General features: G+C 33.9%; 1 protein-coding gene across 1 annotated transcript in view; it reads right to left on the reverse strand.

The window, feature by feature from the left end:
• Positions 1-20,273, reverse strand: part of SEMA3C (semaphorin 3C) — a 192,199-nt gene that overhangs the window by 24,505 nt on the left and 147,421 nt on the right. Inside the window, exon 13 of the mRNA XM_061197651.1 lies at positions 2,230-2,318. Within this exon, the coding sequence (XP_061053634.1) occupies positions 2,230-2,318 (89 nt within the window). The remainder of the gene's footprint in view (positions 1-2,229; positions 2,319-20,273) is intronic.

Raw genomic sequence — 20,273 nt, forward strand, 5'->3', positions numbered from 1 at the left:
GATATCTTTAAATACTCAGTTGCAACAGATCATGACATTCATTCAGAAATACACACACATACAAAACAAGTTTTGCAATTTATATCCACCTAGGCAACTACTAATAGTTGTACCTCCAATTCAAATTAAGTTTAGGGAAGTTGTACATATTTTCAGAAAATATTCTGAACAGAGGATTAAAAGATATGTTATGGTTCTGCGCTCTTTAAAAACAAAGTGCCTGGTTTTTACATTGAGTTTCCTGCAGTATATCAGTGTAACACTTAGCTAAGGAATTTATTTCAATTTAAATGTATTATTTCCTCAAGTGCCCATCACAGTATATCATACACACCCAATTATTTTCACCTCACCTCAGAAAATGTGACACAAACACCATGCTGAAGACAGTAACTGTATTTGGTAACTGTGTCTCTCAATTTAGCCATATCAATCACTGGCACACGCATCCGAAAGGAAGCTCAAACTTCTTTAGTCTCTCTTGGGTTGATGTCCCCCAACATGCATTTTGACTGACTCTGTTTTTCCACTGAGAGTTTATTCTTTATGATTTAACACCAGCATAACTCATATAACAGACCATAAGTAGTTAGCACATGATCAGAATAACTCACATTTCTAAGACCTTTCCACAGAACATATGTAAAACTCACTTAATTAATGTTTCCTTATTATCAAACTCACTTATTAATGTTTGTGTCAAACTCACTTAATTAATGTTTCCTTATTATCAAAAAAGATATTTCAGAATTAAAAATGAAGTGCTGCAATACGGCCTTTTTGCTATTTTCAAGAAAACTACTGAATAATGTACTTTATATTAATTTTGGCCATCCAAGTTGTCCCTATTGAATTGAATGAGAAGAAATATATTATATATATATATATTATATGTAAAATGCAGTTTTGGTTAATCCAATGAAACAATTTCTTTACAAAGCAAGGCATAGAAAAGGCACTTGAATGCACATAGTTAATATTTTATGAGCATAATTTTAATGCACTAACCACAAGGAACCTTATGCCAAAGTTAGTCTAGCATTAAAAATTGTAACTTTAATAACATATTGGGAAATTGCCAGAATTCCTCAGTTTCTCTATTTGATTTGATTTTTAAAATAGTTCTTCATATTTAAAATGTATTAGTAAAATCTAATATCATTGTATCTTGATCACTTATGTGCTTATAAATCCAATATTTTTAGTGACTGGGGGAATATATATTAAGTTAATACATTCTGAGTCCACTCAACAAAGCAAGGCAACTTACTGGACTAGCAATAGTCTGCTCCCAGGGGCTTTGAAGTGCTACTTTTACTCCAGTATAGGCTGACTCTGGTTTTTTGGTGTCCTTGGCCATTGTTTCTTAATTGGTTTAGTTGGAAATAGAAGTTTGCAGTAGGATTGATTCCATACCAAAGTTTCTTTGAAATCCTCTGGCTGTGCTTTACCCATCTTTCCAAATCAGGTAAGAGGGACCACTTAAACTGCAATGACCTATATTTTAAGGAGAGAAGGGTTTGCAGGACATAATGTACCTGCTCTCCAGGCTCACAGACACATAAAGAATTGGCACTCTGCCCTCAGTAGGTTACATCTTACAGGACTGAATTTTCCTCTATGTGCCTGTTTTTTGTTGTGTTTTCTTTTTCTTTTTTCTTTTTATCCCAAATTCAAGGACAAAGAGAGTAATACAATGCAATCTCAATTTCAGACAGAACATGGAGTTTTAAGAGACAACATTTGTTTTATTTAACTAGAGTGACATTTGAGTTGAAAGCAATAAAATAAGAGAAAACAGAGCACTTTTTCTTGAAGTTCCTGGCTAAAAAAATATGAGAAAGTTTATCTAACAATCAATAATGTGGAAGAATTTGGGTCTCGGTGGCTTGTGAAGCAAATGATAAAAGCCCTTTCATGGCAAATCTTCTAGACCTTGACCACAAGAACTCATTTTTTAAAATTAATGATGACCAAAATTCTTCAAGTTGTGATGATAGCTAAAAAACTAATTATTTTATGCTAAGATAACTTAAAATGTAAAAAATTACTTCAGAAAAATACTTGTTCTTTATTTCTCATTTTATCTGGTGTTTCCTACCCTCAAAAATTTATAACATTCATTTATTTGATCTTTTATCAAATTTTTTTCCCTCCCCAAGTGGTTGTAAGATTAAAGAATTGCATTTATCATGCGTGTGCTGAGGCTTATAGAATAGATGTTCAAACCTTAAAGACTTTCAACTCCTCCAGAATGAGCTCACCGCTGGCAGAGCTGTTAGAAGGAAGAACAACCACCTTCTGCACAGTACCTCGATCTAAATCAGAGAAAGAAACAATGAGATGTAAGAAACAAAGATATTTAGACAGAAGACTACTACTGGCTTAGAATTTAGAATATTGTTTATGTAATTACTTAGTCATCAAAAAAGAGATTATATACATTGAGCTATTACCATTTGCAATATTCTGATTTCATTATAAATCTCATATGTTTAAATTGAGATTATGTAAAATTCAAAAGGAATTAATAGGAACATCTTATATTTTGCACATGTTTGGTACAGTCATAATTATGAGAGCAGAAAGGAATGTCCAAATGTCTTATGAAGTCAAAAGTTCTGTTTCTGAACCAAGTGTGTATTCTTGAAATAGTAATACATAACTTTAAGTTTGGCCCTTAAGAATATTACTCCTCCTAACCAACATTATAAAGTGACACTCTCATATTTTTGTTAAAATTGACACATAATGATTTGATTATTGGAGAAAAAAATTACTATGAATGAGTTTTTATAATAATTTTATAATAAATCACTAGTACTAGAAATTGACATTTGATCTGTAGCGGTGAGAGATTTTAGACTTGGTAAAATGTTTTACTCACAGTTCAAAATAATTTTCAAAGCAGAAACATAGCTATGGCTTTATTTCAGATGCGGACACCTATTCATAGAATAATTCTATGATTTTCACAGTTATCTTTATCAGTTGGGAATGTTTCTTTGGGTATTTTTAAAATATAGGGAAAATTTCAAAATTAGATGGGTCGAACAAACTTAAGCAAATAAAAAACGTACTTGTATTTCTCAATTACAGATTGCCAAAAACAGAGATGTCCAAATAAATGTACTATATACAGAAAATGTTACTTATGTCAAGATTTTTAATTAAGATTGTTTCATATGTAACATAAGCATTTTCTAAACATATAATTATGCCACTCTACCAATCACTTAAATTTGAGGTTTAAAAGAAACTAGTTGAAATTTAGCAATGTGGGGTTAAAGCAAATTTGTGAGTGATCTGAGAAAGTAAAAATATATTTCTTCACCAAAATATGTTTCTATTAAAATAATTAATGAGCTGCTTCATGAATATCAAGTCATCACTCTGTTAAAGTATAAGAATGTAACTGTGAATTTATAATTTGGACAGGTACATTATCATCAACAGATACTAAAACATCTTCTAATTCTGTTGAGAAATGTCACTAAGAAGAGGTAACTTGAACTGAGCTGTACAGGACTTTACAACTAGGAATCATTTAGTGATGAATACCAATACCACAAATCTCAAATCTCACATCTCAAGCTGGGCGACCACACAGGCAAGCATTACTCTAACATATAAGATCCTATTTATTGTTTATTGTTTCTATTTTATGAACCTAACTGGAAGATAAAATAATTCTTAATAAAAAATAAACTCTACTTTAAAAGTTTACCAACTGACAAACTAAAAAATTAAGACGTACTAAATAATAATAAAAATCTTTATACAGAAAAATGACAAGAGATTTTGCCAGAACAATCCTTGAATCTTGTGAGATTGAAAAGTTCAAGTACCTGATCTTTGAAGTTTCAAACTACGCTCTGTAATTTAAAATTCTCTCCTTAAGCCATACTCAAAAATAAACAGTGACCCAAGAAAAATAAAAAAAAAAAATAATAAAATAAACAAAAATCCTAGGGGGCTTCCCTGGTTGCGCAGTGGTTGAGAATCTGCCTGCTAATGCAGGGGACACGGGTTCGAGCCCTGGTCTGGGAAGATCCCACATGCCGCAGAGCAACTAGGCCCGTGAGCCATAACTACTGAGCCTGCGCGTCTGGAGCCTGTGCTCCGCAACAAGAGAGGCCACGATAGTGAGAGGCCCGCGCACCACGATGAAGAGTGGCCCCCGCTTGCCACAGCTAGAGGAAGCCCTCGCACAGAAACGAAGACCCAACACAGCCCAAAATAAATAAATAAATAAATAATAATTAAAAAAAAAAAAAAAATCCTAAAGATTTCCAGGCTCTAGGTGTACTTAAGAAACTTGGAAGTTTCTCTGTTTCACCGTTCAGCTTCCTAAGAATTAGCTCTGTACCAATCTGTACTATTTTCTTGGAAGATAATTAATGCAGGTATAAATTGGAAGTGAAAAAAATTTGGGGATATGGTGCAGAGACACATCACAAGTGAAAATGGATAAATGTGATTGGAGGTGTTCCCCATTTTCTATGAACAATTCATCACAAAGAACAGTGTAAACTTCTACAGGAATAGAATATACCAAAAACCCTAAAATTAAAGCCTTGACATTATAACAGCTAGGGCAGGATTTGTGTGGTATTGTGTGTGTGTGTGTGTGTGTGTGTGTGGTGTGTCTGTTTGAGTGGGTGGGTGAAAGATGAGGGCGTAAAACTATCTTTGTTTTAGGTCACGTTATCATAAAGATCACACTCTTTTTTTAAGTCACAACAGCGTTTTACGGTTCCCTGCTGAAGCTTGCAAGGATCACTGCCATTCTACATGACAGCAATGACCACTTCTTGAGTAGAGACTGAGCAGAAGCAGTGTATAACCATAGTCCCAAATAAAGCTGCATGAGAGGAAATCTTGATTACAGGAGTTCCCAAAGATAAAACTATCAGCTTTGAAAATAATTTTAAGTATTCTCAAATGAGAAAACTGGCTACTTTTTTACCTAATGTTTTAACTAACTATGAGAACATTATTCTACATAAATCATCATTTCTTCTGAAAAAGCCCAAAACAAACATATTTTATTCATGTCATTTATAAAATATTACACAAAGAGCAGCTATAAAAATGGGCTAATAAAAAGACAATGCAAAACTTGGTTTTGACTCATTTGCAATGAAAGATAGAACACCACTTTTATTTATTGTTTGCCTTCCTATTTTAGTCATTTTTTGTTTTGCTGGTAATGATGAGCAGATTTCCCTTTAAAAAGTAAAAAAAAAAATTAAAAGGTTAAAAAAATATTTTTTTCTACCTAGTAAAACGTGAACTTATCTGAAATTCTTACAGAAATATAAGTAAATTTAAATATTGGTAATGTTTCTACCTCAAAATCAAGTTTAAATAAAATCATAGAAATGCAAGATCCCCACAGTGAAACAAATATTTATTGGATGCCTACTATGTGCCTGGATCTATGATAAAAATATATTATTTCAAGAACGTAAATATGCATTTTAATTCCTTTACTTGTCCACATTTAGACTTGAATTGGTACTTTATAAGGTAGCATATCTGCAGAGTTCTTCATTACACTGGTTCAATTTTCATCAGTGTGTCACAAATGAACATATTTGTTCTCATTCTACATATTAAAGCTTTTTATACATAAATTAGAAGTCTTTCGAATTTGTGGATTCAGTATGAACGGAATAGCTTTAGATCCTTGTGAGAATCATCACTATTAACAGTTGTTAATTCGGATTTTATGAGACCTTGAACTTTTATAATTTGGGGGGGGGTCTTCTTTAAGTAAAATAATACATAAACACAAAAACAGAGTTGTTTGGACCTTTCCCAAACAATTACAAATGAGGAACTCTAAAGTTTCTGGTAAGTCTACCTCTGACAATTAGCCGAGTTTTCTAAAAAAAGAAAGTTTCTATAAAACTGGACAATGATACTTTCTTTAAATTGAAGAATCTCTAATTATCCAATGAAATCTCATCTACAATATCTTATCACTACAATTTTATTATCTAAGATCAGTTTTTCACAAGTTAGCAAAAGGCTGGAAAATTCTTCTTTAGTTGAATGCAAATAGCTCTACCTCCCTGTTTATTTTATTCATTGGCCTTTCTTCTACAGCTGCCAAGAATATACAGTACTCAATCTCTTTTTCACATCTCTCCAAGTATATCTTTATACCCTCCATACTCTGTTTCTCTGGTCTAAGCATGATCACTCTGTTCAAGTATCTCTTATTCAAATTCAAAATCAGATACTTTTACCTGCCTTTCTCTGAACACCTTGCAGTTTGGGATTATCCTATTTAAAATGTGGTGCTCAGAATTATACATGACTATGCAGTTGTTTTACCACAATGCAGACCTCACTGAGACGGGACTATTTAAAAGACACAGCAGGAGTTCTAGTTGATCAACAACTTAGGTGATTGGTCAGGATCTCTAGCACTTGGAACCTCATAAACAGAGATCCCAACTGTAGTGTACACATTTACAAGGCTCCACTCTATATGTCTTTATATTTCTGCTCCTCTTACAAACTGCCAGACTCCCACAATCTCCAGTTCAGATTCTCAAGAGGCAGATTTAATTTGGTCCAATTTAGTCATGATGAAGGCACACTGTAAACTGTTGCTTGGTGGATAGATCAGTTGTCAAGTGCCTATGTGTCATTTCAATCAGTTATGGCACCAGGAAGGAGCCAATATATATGATATCACCCATGGCTGCTCCTTAAGTTGGCCCATGTTAATGGGAAAATTTCTCTCAAAATGCAGTCATGGTAGACACCTTCGGTTTCTTTTCAAAACATACTCACAAAACCTCAGTTCCATGTATAGAAAATACTTTTGAGGTATCCTTGGGCTGAATCATTCACTACTAAGTAAATAAAAGGACTTGGGTTGTCTTCCACCCATTTTTACTCATTGGTTCAACAAGAAATTACTGAGTACCTTCAGTATGTCAGGCACTATCACCAGTATGAATGCAAAGATAAATGGGCATGGCACTCAAGAGCTCACAGTCTAGAATCTACAGTTGTTTTTTTTTTATGGTTTTTTGAATAGTGTGTTCCCACTAAATGTTAGTCATTGAAAAATATGCATTCCGGAATGTCCATAAAATTCCCAATTACTTATGTCTACATAAAGCCATCTCTGAACCCTTTAGCTTGAAGATGATAATATAGTTATCAAATGTCTTCCTTCTGGCGGTAGTGAGAATGGCATTTCTTGAATATATGCAGCATAAATTCTTTTTGCTTTTGTTCTGCAGAATTGGGATATAGCTTATATTTCCTTGGGAAAAGCACCTTGCCTACAATATATTTACAGTTTGCTTGTGTGCAAATGTAAATAATAATTTTAACTTTTGTAATGGATATCTGTTACTAAGGTCTACCTAGAATCACTTCCCCTTTCTTGGTAATAACACCCTGAGACATCTTTTGGAAACAACACCTCTCTCATTCTCAGTCTACTTGGTTAAGGAGTGGAGTATCTCTCTTTCAGCCCCAGGGAGATGCCACGACTTAGGCCTGTGCAATTAGAACATCTCTTTGCCCCTATGATTCATGCAGGAGTGGGCATAGAAACAAGTCAGGGCCTAGCCCTCCTTGGGAATTAGATAGGTGGGAGCCTCTTTCTTTCTGAGATCAGGACTGTTAAAGACTTGTAAATTTGGAGGTGCTGAGGCCATCCCTGCTACCACATGCACAGACTCCATTTGAGAATAAACAAAGTGGAAGGCAGAGCTGAAAGTTGGTAAGATAAATTCTGAAAACATCCCATTAGCACAAATTCAGCTATATCTGAGGCTGCCTCCTGCATTTCCCAGTTGAACACACACAAAAAATTATTATTCTTTAACTAGTTTAAGTAAAGCGTATGGTCACTTTCAGTTGAAAGAGTTCTGACTAATAAATCTAAATGAATAATACTTGGAAATTGCTTAGTGTGATGTCGAGTGCATAGTATACCCTCAATAAGTGCAAATTATTTTTTATTTGTAGCTCGACCACTTACTAAACTTTTGACATTATTGGAGTCACTATTTTTTCTGAACCCCAATTTTCTTATCTATGAGATATACATAATAGGCATGCCTTGAATACATTAAAGCATTGTGACATGAATCAAGCAAGACACATCTTACAAGTGATTTGCATAATGTAAACTTATATACAACGATAGCATAGTAGACTCACCAACCCATATTAGTGCTCTTAATTTTCTTCTACTTCATTGAATCTTTAAAGAAAATTCCCCAGACAAACTTCTTTCCTGTATTATATATTTTATAACATCTAGGTGTTCTCTTTCTTTCTAGTACAACAGATCATAGCAATACTATCCTTAAACCTTACCACTGTCTCCAGATGAGAGAACAGCTTGCATTTATAGCACAGTATAAACAAGTGATCAAACATAACTCATTACCTACAGGTTATTTGAACAGTGTATGTGTATCTGTCTACTGAGTCTCCCCTAAACTAGTCCTTAGAGGTTTCCCTAGAGACTGCTCTGCCAAACTGTCTGCTTGCCCCTGGGCTTCTGGCTGCCCCGGGGATTTGGGAGAACACTGCCTCCTTAATCAGATTTAGTCAGTCCCTTACCCCTGGTTGTTATTCTGTAAAAATATTCCAGTCAGGGTTGGCTTCATGGGTGTTAGACTTGTTCAGTCACACATATTTCTGTGGTCAGAAGGGTTCATATTTAGTTTAATGCTCTGTTGTCACCTCCTTGAAATTCTTAATAATTTTAAACAAGAAGCCATGAATTTTCATTTCGTAGAAGGCCCTGCAAATTACGTAGCCAATCTTATTCTAGGTGTTGGTAATTAAAGCTAGCAATTTGTACCAGCTAAGGAGGGACCTCATTAGTAAAGACAAACATACAAATTCCATAGTCATATACTTAACTGTTTCCTCCTTTTTCTCAATCTTCACTATAGTGTCTCTAAATGTCAACCTAAGCAGTCCTATGCATGACTTCAGAGGTTAGTTATTGCAGGAAAATCAGTTCTAGTGTTTATTAATTAAAATTAGTATTAGTATTAAAATTAGTATTATCTAAGATAAAATCACTATATTTGTTAAATAACAATACTTTTTTAATTATAGTTTTCTGCACCAATTTGTTTATTAAACTTAAGAAATATATTATAAAGCCAAAAAAGAACTGCAAAAGCTCTGTTTGGCAAATGAAAGCTTTATAGATAATATAGGGAAGAATGAAATGACTAGATACCTTACATTGTTAGTTTCTATAATTAGACCTTACCAATTGGCTGCTTTAGTTCATGTTAGTTAAAATATATATTCATAATAGATTTCTTTATCCTGTTAGTTTATCAAACTGCTGCTACATTCTTTTAATAATATTTTTTAAAATTTGAGAATAAAACTGAATCATAAGTTTATAAAATCTTTATTAGTAGTTTACTGAATACACCTTTAAGAGGTGGCAATTCTATTCATGTATGACCCCCCTTACTATATATATATATATATATATATATATATATATATATATATATATATATTTCTAAACTAGGTCATTTAGCACAATTTCTCACACTTAGCGGAGCTTTTCACACTCAGTAGGTTATCTAAATGCTGTGATGTTGACACCTGCACCTTCAGCCCTTGGGCAGTTAGAGCCCTAGTTGGTCATCAAAGGCATCTCAAGTATCTCTATTTGAAGGGAGGTCCTTGGAAAGACAGTATCAACAAATGCTATCTATTCAGCCTCTCCCTGAGTGTGATAATGTTAAAAAGTTTGTAGGGTTGAATAAATTTGGATAGTACTAGATTAACCTAAGTTAAATAGGTTTCTTTGCTCTTTACTGCAGAACCTTTCAGAACTGTTAAAATACTTTTCCACATTGTGAGGAAAATATAGTATTCAGTGACTTTCAAGTTTATTTGCTGATACCATTAATTTCATTTGACTCCCAAGCACCTACCACCCATGCTCTTTTAGATACCATGTTCTATTATACAAATAGTTTCTCAAAGTGTGGTGTTCAATCCACCTCACTCAAAAAATTAGGGAGTTTCCAAAAAATTTTGATGTTGATTCCCACGTCAGATCACAGATTTATAATTTTTAAAAGTGTTAATTTTAAATAAGCTTTACAAAATAACTATATATCTGCTCAAACATTTGAAAATCACAAAAGATGAACATGTACTTCTTTCTAAGGTATTTCATTTCTTGGTAGTTGTCTGTATTTGTCAAAGAAGAAGCTACTAAATTCATTTAAAAATATCTATTGATTTTTTATTTTTTTCTGCCTAAGTTCAGCTAAAATAACATATTTTCTATGAATATATAAAATTAATGACTTATTTGGAATGTACTAAAATACTCTGGGAGAGTCCCCAAGCAAAATGATAATAAAAAGTTTCAGGTATTTTGAAAATCATAGTGTATATGATTTGTATGTAAAAGTGTACATGTATGAAAAAAGTATATATATCTAAAAAGTGTATATACATATACATATGAAATTACAAAAATACCCACTTAATCTCCAAACATTAAAATACTGTTAAACCTAGAGCTGGCATGGATATAAAGAAATAGGTATTTTCATATACTTTTGGTAGAAATGCATTCTGAAAAATCTTTCTGGAGGGCAATATGGCAGTTGGTCATGATGCAGTAACTGATACTAGAATATCCTTTTTGCAAGAAACAACTGTAAAACTGGATGAGTTATATGAGACAATTCTTTCTAGGTAATGGATAACAGACAGTACAAGACTAAAAGAAGAAAAAATTCACAAGGTGGTCTTCATGATTACCCCACTTTCTGCCTGGGAACAATTTCTCAACAGAGGTGCAGAGAGCAGGTGTCCAAGTAGTGCAGAGTAGTCCCACTGAGATGAGAAGGCAGGTATGAGAATTTAGGGCAGCAGAAGCAAATTAATTCTGTGGCACATGGTATAAGAGAAAGGGAGGTGTCCAGAAAAGGGGTTCTAGAAGGCCATGTGAAAATCCCCTGTGTGTCTATGGCTGATTCCTGGGCTATACATTTGCAGGATGACACTCCCAAGGCTTAACAGATTGCAACTCCTACTGGGAGTATGGAACAGACAAATTATGGGTGCAGCAGCTCTGGAGAAGAGCAATCCTGGTTTAAATTGGAGTTCTGGCTCTATTAGAGTAGACAGATTGCATTAATACCTTGTTAAAAATCCTGGCATCCAGCTGACACAAGAAGGCTGATCCTATAAGAGTAAGTGCCACATTCTAGAGTTAAGAACTACTTTAGGTCTGCCCTAACACAACTTGTAACCAAGATCTGACAAGAGATACAAGGGAGAGAGTTTGGAGTTTGAGTCCTGCTAAATTAGAGTGCTTGAGCACAAGAATTTTAACAGAGAGTAAAGCAAGTCTAAACAAATTCAAGGTGATCAACTAATAATTGACTGCTTGAACCTAAAGGCAAGGTATTATCTACAATGTCCAGTATCAACAGCAACAAAAATTATTGTATGTGGAGAGAGAGAGGGAGAGAAAAGGAATGAATGCATGAGTAACCACTCATGCAAAAGAAGTTAAATGCATGAGTAACCCCTCATGCAAAAGAAGTTAAAATTATCCAAGATGTTGAACTTAGCAAGCAGCAACTTTAAAGCAGCTATTATAGCTATTATAACTATGTTCAAAAAATTAAAAGGGAATCAGAAATGAAAAGAAGTTATGGTCTTAATGAATGAACAGACAAGAAAAATTCAGCAAAGAAATAAAAACTATAAAAAGTCAAATGGATATTTTAGAACTAAACTATAATAACTAAGATAAAATATCAATTTTATAGACAATAGCAGATTGGGGTTGAAAGAAGAAAGTCAGTGAACTTGAAGCCAGATCAATAGAAATTATCCAGTTGCAAGAACATAGAGAAAAAAATTGAAGAAGATAAACAGAGCCTTTTGGGCGTGCCTGACATTACTGAATGGTCTAATATATGTGTAATTAGAGTTCTGAAAGGAGAATAAGGAGAGACTGGGGAAGAAAAAACTATATGAAGAAATAATGGCTGAAAATTTCCCAAATTTAGTGAAAAATAATATGTTGTAGATCTAGGAATTCTGTGAGACCCTAGCTAAATAGATATAAAGAGAGCCATGCACAGGCACGTTATATTTAAATCGCTGAAAACAAAACTTATAGAAAGAAAACTTTGAAAGCAGCCAGAGAAAAAAAGACATTATGTCATGAGAACAAGGAATATAATTATTGCTGACTTTTTGTTACAAACAATGGAGCCAGAAGATAATGGAGTGACCTTTTTTTAAATACTGAAAGAAAAAAAGAGTTAACCCATAATTTTATACCCATTGAAAATATTCTTTAAATAGTAAGATGAAATCAATCATTTTTTAGATAAATAAAAGCTGGGAAATTTTGTTGCCTGCAGACCTCCTTCATTTGAAGAAATGCTAAAGGATGTCTTTTAGTCAATGGAAATAATACAAAATAGAAACAGGTTTATAGGAAGAATAAAGAGAATCAGATATGACCTCTTTCCATTAGGGCTGATTGGTCTGTAGATATGTTTTGGAACTTCTGCAGCCATTTGCAAACATGAGAAAAGTTAACCTAAGAACAAAGCTGATCTCTGCTCCTTGCTAAGGAGGACAGAGCCAAAAACTACAAAGAAAGAAGCTGGGGTCCTGGTCAAACAACATGTAAAACCACTCTACAATTGTGTTTTTCAGTTTTGTGAACCAATAAATCTGTAACAAAATGTAAGTAATAATATTTATGAGAATCTTAAGTGACAGTAAAATAAAATATCCCTCTCTTCTCTCCCAAATATGCCAAGCAGAGCTATTTGTGATATCTTACAGAGTAAAAAAAATAATTAGTATATATAGTATAATCCCTCTGTATAAGTAGTGGGCTACACTAAATTTTTAATATGGGCTTATAATCTTTTTTCTGCAACTCTAAATTTCAAAAGTTTTTTTTTTTTTTTTTTTTTCTTTAAGTGCTTTGGTGGTTAAAATCTGCCCTGACTTGAACTCCTTTGGTCACAAAATTTGACCTGCACTTACTTAAGGCTATTTATGGTCTTTATTTATTACACTTGATTTGAAGATTTCTATGTTTCACTGTAGAAATAGTACTGTGCATTTCACTGTGATCCAAGGTTCTACAAGCCATTTTATCTAATATATATGTACACATTACCTTGTCCTATTCACATACTTCTTAATGCTGAAATACATTTGGTTTCAAATTAGGGAATACAAACTAGGATTGCTTTTTTTTTCTTTTTCTTTTTTTTGTGCATCCATTTTCTTGATTAAAAAATATTTAGCTCAAGCAATAAAAAAAATAATAATTTAAGAGATATAATTAAGTAAAGCTATAGATCGAAATAATGTTCTGGTTATTACTAAAAAGATAAAGTAGAATGTAAGTATTCAGAAGTAAACTAAAGCTACTGTATAATTCAGGACACTGCTATTGAGTCTGCCTAACATCAGTTACATTAGAAGGAATACAACCAGTTAGTACTGTTTCACCATATGCTGAACGCTGAGTATACGTGTAACTGCGCTCTATGATGGTTCTCTTTTTGCAGTTAGCTCTCAGGAGTAGATAAGCATTGCTTATTAACAGCCCAGTGAATGGCAGTTCCCACACCACTACTGAAAAAAAATACACCTATTTCCCCAAACCTACAATAGTGTCCTCTATTCTTATCCATTCTGGTTTTATACTTGAAAATGGTGTAAACTTGAGCAAATCTGCCTCCTGTAAGCCTTTTTATTTCTCCATAAAATGTGGATATAGTATTTGCTTTACATACCCGACAAGGCTGTTCAAGATCAAAGGCAAAAGTCTATGTGAACCTTCTTTGTAAACTCTACAGAGAGTACAATTTTTCTCTTAGTGTTCTGAAATTGTCATTCCTTATTGTCACTCTTTACCTGTTACATAAATTACTTACTGTTCTTATATACCAGCACTTTACTTTTATCTATAATTTCCACACAAAAGAAATGCCTCTCATTTATTACAGGCAAATTCATCTATGGTCTGTCGTTAAAGGTTTTGTTTCCTTTCTGCCTTTCCTAATACAGTGTGCTCAAATTTAAGTAATGCTGTAAAATAATTGTGCACATATTATTCATTGCCTGTTTCCTCCCACAAGAATATGAACTTTATAAAAAGAGAGACACTTGTGTATTTTTTTCACTGCTTATTTTTGGTGAATAGAATAGTATCAGGATTTGCAATAGAAATTCAAAAATATTTATGTATGCACAAATATACTTATATATATGCATATTTATATTCATAGATATGTATGATTGATGTCAATAAATATATATCTACTGTATAGATACATGTGTATATGTACCTGTTGAATGCTTACTAATTTCTAGGCAGTACATTCAAGGTTTTATACACATCATCTCATTTAATGTTTAAAATACATCCATAAAGTAGGTACAATTAAGAAAACCAGGCTTAGAGATGTTATATAATTTGCTCCAGGTCATATAACTGGTAGATGATACAGAGCAGAATTTAAACATACGTCTTTTGAAGTTAAAGCATGTTCCCTAACCCTTAGCCCAGAATTTATCCAAGAATAACTTATTATAACTATTCTAACAAGTTATTCTGTTTTTAACAAGGTTTTGGAGAAATCCCAAACAAAATTAGAATTGATCATTATGAGAATATCTCTGGAAATTTTAATTTCCCATTTCACACTGCCATATGTAGGACCTAGGATTTTACAGGTAAGCACACACACGCTTGTATCCATTACTGCTGTAGAAAGTTTTGAAGTTACATATCTAGATAAGCTAATCGAGAAGTAGACTTCTGGGGCAAACTTTTAAGGCCAACAATCTTAGTAAACTGGCAATTTTATAAGGAGTGACTAAATTATAAGCTTTGACTTAGTTGGGGCTTACCAAAAAATCAGAATACAGCAAAATGTGCCACTTTAAAAAGTTGACTTAATTATTTATTCAACTAAGGTTTCTGTCCTCATGAAAAATATCTAATGTATCAAAATGTGTTTAATTAAGTTACAATATAATATGTTCTGGTTCTAGAAGCTAATTTTCCCTGTAATGATTTTGAAAAATATCTAACAGTATTAGACCAAGGGATAATCCATCAACATATGGATTACTGTAGCTATTTCCTGGTGATACAGCTAAAAATAATACTCAAATAGGGTCTCAGGAATCACTAAAATTAATGTTTTAGGATTTTGTAAATTACCAAAAGGTACATATCATGTTTCATTATCCTCCATTGCATTATATCATGAATGTTTTATTTACATCTCAATTTAAAACAAACAGACTTACATGCAGGTGCATGTCCTATATAAAGTTTTACTGATTCTACACAGGATGAAATAACTAAATTTCCAAAGATGCAAAATTGGAGCTAACTCTTTCTACTTAATCCTTTATCATTTGGGGAAAGAATTACTCATCTGAGATTAATGAATTTTATGGTCATTAATTAATTTATTTTCTGCACCATTTTTACCATAAGATAGGCTGTTCTGCATTAATTTGCAAAAATTAAAGCACATACAGAAGCTGACTTGGAACATTTACCTATGTTTCTGGGTGCTTGGGTAAAGAGGAGCTTTCCCCTCTTCATTTAGTCATCTCTCAATCCACCACGGACTTGCTCATGCTAACGCCTTCTTACTGCCTTCTGTTCACAACTCATTCTTTCCACTGGAATGGTTGTTCTCCTCTCAACCTTCACTGGTCTTCAAGAAGACAGGCTAATGAGGAAAGGAACGTATTGCAAGGGCAGTCAGACATAACTGTGCTACATCTGATGATCTCGACCACGGCTTCTTTCCTGCCTGCTATTCTCTTCTCTCCAGGTCACCATGATATTATTTCCTCTTATTCTCCTGTTACTTTCATGGTCACTTTTTCTCCATTTTCTTAGTAAATACTCTTTATTTTCCTACTGTTTAAATGAGCTCCCCAGAGTTAAATCCTTATCTGTATAGTTCCTAGACTGACCTCAAGAATTGTCATGGATTCAGCTAACACCTACATTGCTAATGACTCCTGTATCTACATCTCTAGCACAGCCCTCTCTGCTGAAGTGTATCTACAACAACCCCCTCTTTGACTTATCCATCTGAATGGTCCACAAAATCTTTAACTCAGTGTGAGACAGACCTGGGTTGGAATTTAATTACTCTTTCTAATAGCTTCACGAACATAAGCTCGGTTTACACAGTTGTAAAATGGGGATAATGATTCTACCTCATTGGGATGCTATGAGGTTTTAATGAGATAGTGTATTTTAGGTGGTAAATTCAGCTTCTAATCATAACAGGTCATAGGAAAAGACAGGTGTGCTCTTCAGAAGGAATTCATTACTTCCCAAATCTGCTTGCTGATTCTATATTCCCTGGATCAGTGAATGGTACTTCTTTTCACCCCTTTGCCAGACCATAAATCTACAAAACACTTTAGACACTTTTCTTCATCTGTCTACCCTTCCCTCATCAATTTGTTATCATCAGGTCCTTTCCTCTTCCTAAATATCTCTTGATAATCTCTCTTAATCTCTGACTTCTAATACCTGTTTTAATTTAGGCTCTCATCAATTCTTGTCTATAAAAAACAAAAGTCTCCTAACTGGCCTTCTTTCCTCAGTCTGTAATGTATCCTCCCCACCAATGCCAAAGAGATCTATTTAAGTGTATCTGGGCAGTGACTGACCTACGCTAAGGTGAACCCTACTAAGTCATGCCCTTGTATAACTTCTCCCCTTGAGTGCAAGTGGATGTGTGATTTGCTTCTAGGCCAAAGAATAATGCTAAATTGATGGTATGTCAATCCCATGATTATGCTCCATTGTATGAGACCCCGTGTTAGCAGAACGAAGGAGCAAACAATCATGTTTTGAATGGCCAATGGCAGGGAACTACAGGGCCTCATTCTTGCATCAGGAAGGAACTTAATTTTTCCCAAAACCATGTGAGTTTGGAAGAGAATTTAAACTCCAGAAAGGAATGCAGTCTGGTTTACACTTTGACTGCAGCTTTGTGGGACCCTGAGCAGAGAGACCATGATCCAGGGATTAGGACTTTGGGGGGCTCTTATTCTGCTGACCACATTAGTGAAAGAGAAAAATAAGCATACAACTAAGTAAAACATTTATGACTCTAAACTAAGTAAAACATTTATGACTTACCTCAGAAAATCCAGTTTCAAATCTTTTTGGTTCAATTCACACTACACTTCATATTCTACAATGAAACCTTTCTTTCCATTTTTGACAATTTGAACTTTTCTCAGTTCCATAAAACTGTTTTAAAAAACTGGCTTCCCACAAAGACCACCCTCACAACTGACACCTGGCTACGCACCTCCTTTGGGCAGTCACATAGAGAGGGCCTGGCCTGGCTGGGTAGTGGGCTGTGAGATTTTCTCCTGGGGACAAAGGCTGCCAAGTCCGCTTCAGGGAAGCTTGGCAGCACATCAAGAACAAGAACAGAGTGTGGTTATTTCTTCTTAAGATGCAGACAGAAGACTTCATAAATTAATGTCTTTAGGCTAGAAAATTTTCTTACATTCATATAAGAGTAAGGGGTTAAATGAAGGCAACATACGGATTAGGTTTGACTGTAGTCGTTTTATATTAGTGATTAAATAGTAAAAGAACCAGTGATAAAGAGCATATCGTTGCCACCTCTCCTGCTGAGAGGCACTATCTCCTTGTGTGATATTCTGAAATCCTCCATATCTATCTACTGAATATGCAAAATCTATTTTAAGTAAATAGAAACCTTCAAATTAGATATATGTGTTTTGGTGAGTGCATAAGACATTTTGGACACAGATATAAGCCCCATTTCAAAACAAGTTTTAAAACGCACAAAGATTTAGTGATATATCAAAAAGTAAGATGAAGTACTATTCCATTTCTGTACTCTACTCTCCCCCCAAAGTATTACCTCCTTCACTCCTAAATACATGGCAACTGACATAAAAAGATATCAGAATCACAGGTTAATTGGTTAATTCACATACAAATCCAGTCTGTTCCAAGTTTTTTCTGTCACCTTGTAAGATGTATCTCGTTCACATGTAAGACGTGGTGACAGCATGTGGATGGGCAAAAGTGAGTGATGTCATTCAAACAAAGCAATGCTGATGCTAATGTTGAATGTCAATGCATCAGCAATATCTTCTTGACATATGTGGATGAAACATTTAATTCATAGTAAAATGAGACAATATAAATTAAATTACCTTAACTTCATAAAAGGAAAATACGTAAAGTGGTGATGGTAGATGAGGTTATTAACTTGAAGAGGGTAAATGCTCAGGATGTGAAATCAGACAGCAAGAGGTGATATTCTGGTTGTATCATACACTCAATATCTATGTGATCTTCACTTATCTGAGCTTCTGTCAAACACAGTGGAGGATAAGTGCAACTCATTCACTCATTCATTCAAATAATATCTACTGAGTGACAACTTTGAGTGATGCACTATTCTAGGTACTGAGGATATACCAATGAATAAATCAGACAAATATCCTTGCTCTCTATGGAGTCTACATTCTCACAATTCTTCATCGGGTAGCTATAAGGGCTGGAGGTGATTCAATAACATATCTGGCAAAAGATAAGCACTGTAAATAACTTTAATTAGCATCACTATAATAGCAATAAAATATTTCAGAAGCTTGAAAAAGTATACTTATTTGCATAATAAGTAACATACTAAATAAGTAAATGGGTAATTCAGGCAAACTAGCAACACTAAAATTTGTATAATAATTATGTGAGATTTTATGCTAGCTTTAAAAGAATGTATCTCTGAAGAGTAGTTAAAGGAAAAGAATTATGCTTAAAAAACTTTTTTTCAGCAATTATCCATATATTTATTTTTAACAAATTGTCTTTTTAAAGTAAAATTTAAATGAGAACATTTGTCTCTGGATTAACAATCACTATATGGGCTCTCTTACATTTTTTTCTCTTCACATATCCCTTTTGCTACTCTTCTACATGATCAAGCAGTCATCACACCATGATTTATCATCTTTCTCCTGTCAATTCAGCCATCACTCCACTCTGTCCTATTAGTATTTCCTGCTGTGAAAACTCCCTGTAGAATCCTTGGTAAACTCTCAGAAGTTTCCAGATTCTGCTTTGGAAAGCAGTGAACCACAATGTTATTAAAAACCAGTGACTTATAAGGGGATTTGTTCCTTACTCCTAAGCAAAGGAGTGACACTCATGCACAGCTTCCAACTAACAGTATAGTCTTTTCTGAAGTCAAACGTACTGTTCCAGCTATCAAATTTTACATATTGAGTAATTTAGGGAGTTCTTTAAAAATCAAAATGCCTGGCTCTGCAGTTTATTAACTGTGCCATTCCAAGACCTGTGACTGCCAGAACTTGTCAGTTACTATGAAGGCAGTTATCCTGTAATGCTGCAAGGCAAACATATTAAGGTTTGAGTCACATATGTGGGCACATACTTCAAAACTCCACACTTTCAAAGGACTTATTGGAGCCCACAGTCCAACTTAGTACTCGTCCAGTTAAACAGACGTTAAGAAGAGCATGAAACACTACACACTATATAAGAATTTTCGCAGAGTAGCACATGTATTGAGCTTACATTAAAAAATCATAACGGCATTAAATCATCCTAAACCTCTAACAAACATTCACAAGAATACTGTCACTCTTTCATCAGAAAGCACATGGCATTCTGATTCATATTTCGTGCTAAAAATGTAAATTTGACAAAACGTGTCTGAAATTGACCTAGACACAAATATTTTCATAACTCCAGAGGCAAAAGGAAAACAGGCAAAAATCTCTTCACTGTGCATTATAGTTGGCTTTGAACAAATAGCCTGGATGTAAGCAGTAGGTGGCAAAGTTAAAATAGAAATGTTAATCCTATGAGAACACTTGCCTGCTGTTTTATAGACCTTCCTAAAATTAAAAAAAAAAAAAAAAAAAGAATAAGGAACATAAAAATACCCATCGCCCTAAATACTAAAAACTAAAAAACAAAAAAACGAAAAACCCAAAATGCTACAGAATATCAACAAATAATACCAAATTTTAGAAAGCACTGATTTTAAATTACATTTTTTTCAACCTGTGTTCCTTTTTAGGGGGTGTAGTAGCAGGAATGAATGGGAAAATAATTAAGTAAACTTGGGTTTCTAGTTTAAGTTTTAATAGAATAGCAAGACATTTTTTACTCAAGA

This window comes from Eubalaena glacialis, chromosome 8 (genome assembly GCF_028564815.1).
Source record: "Eubalaena glacialis isolate mEubGla1 chromosome 8, mEubGla1.1.hap2.+ XY, whole genome shotgun sequence".
Lineage (NCBI taxonomy): Eukaryota > Metazoa > Chordata > Mammalia > Artiodactyla > Balaenidae > Eubalaena > Eubalaena glacialis.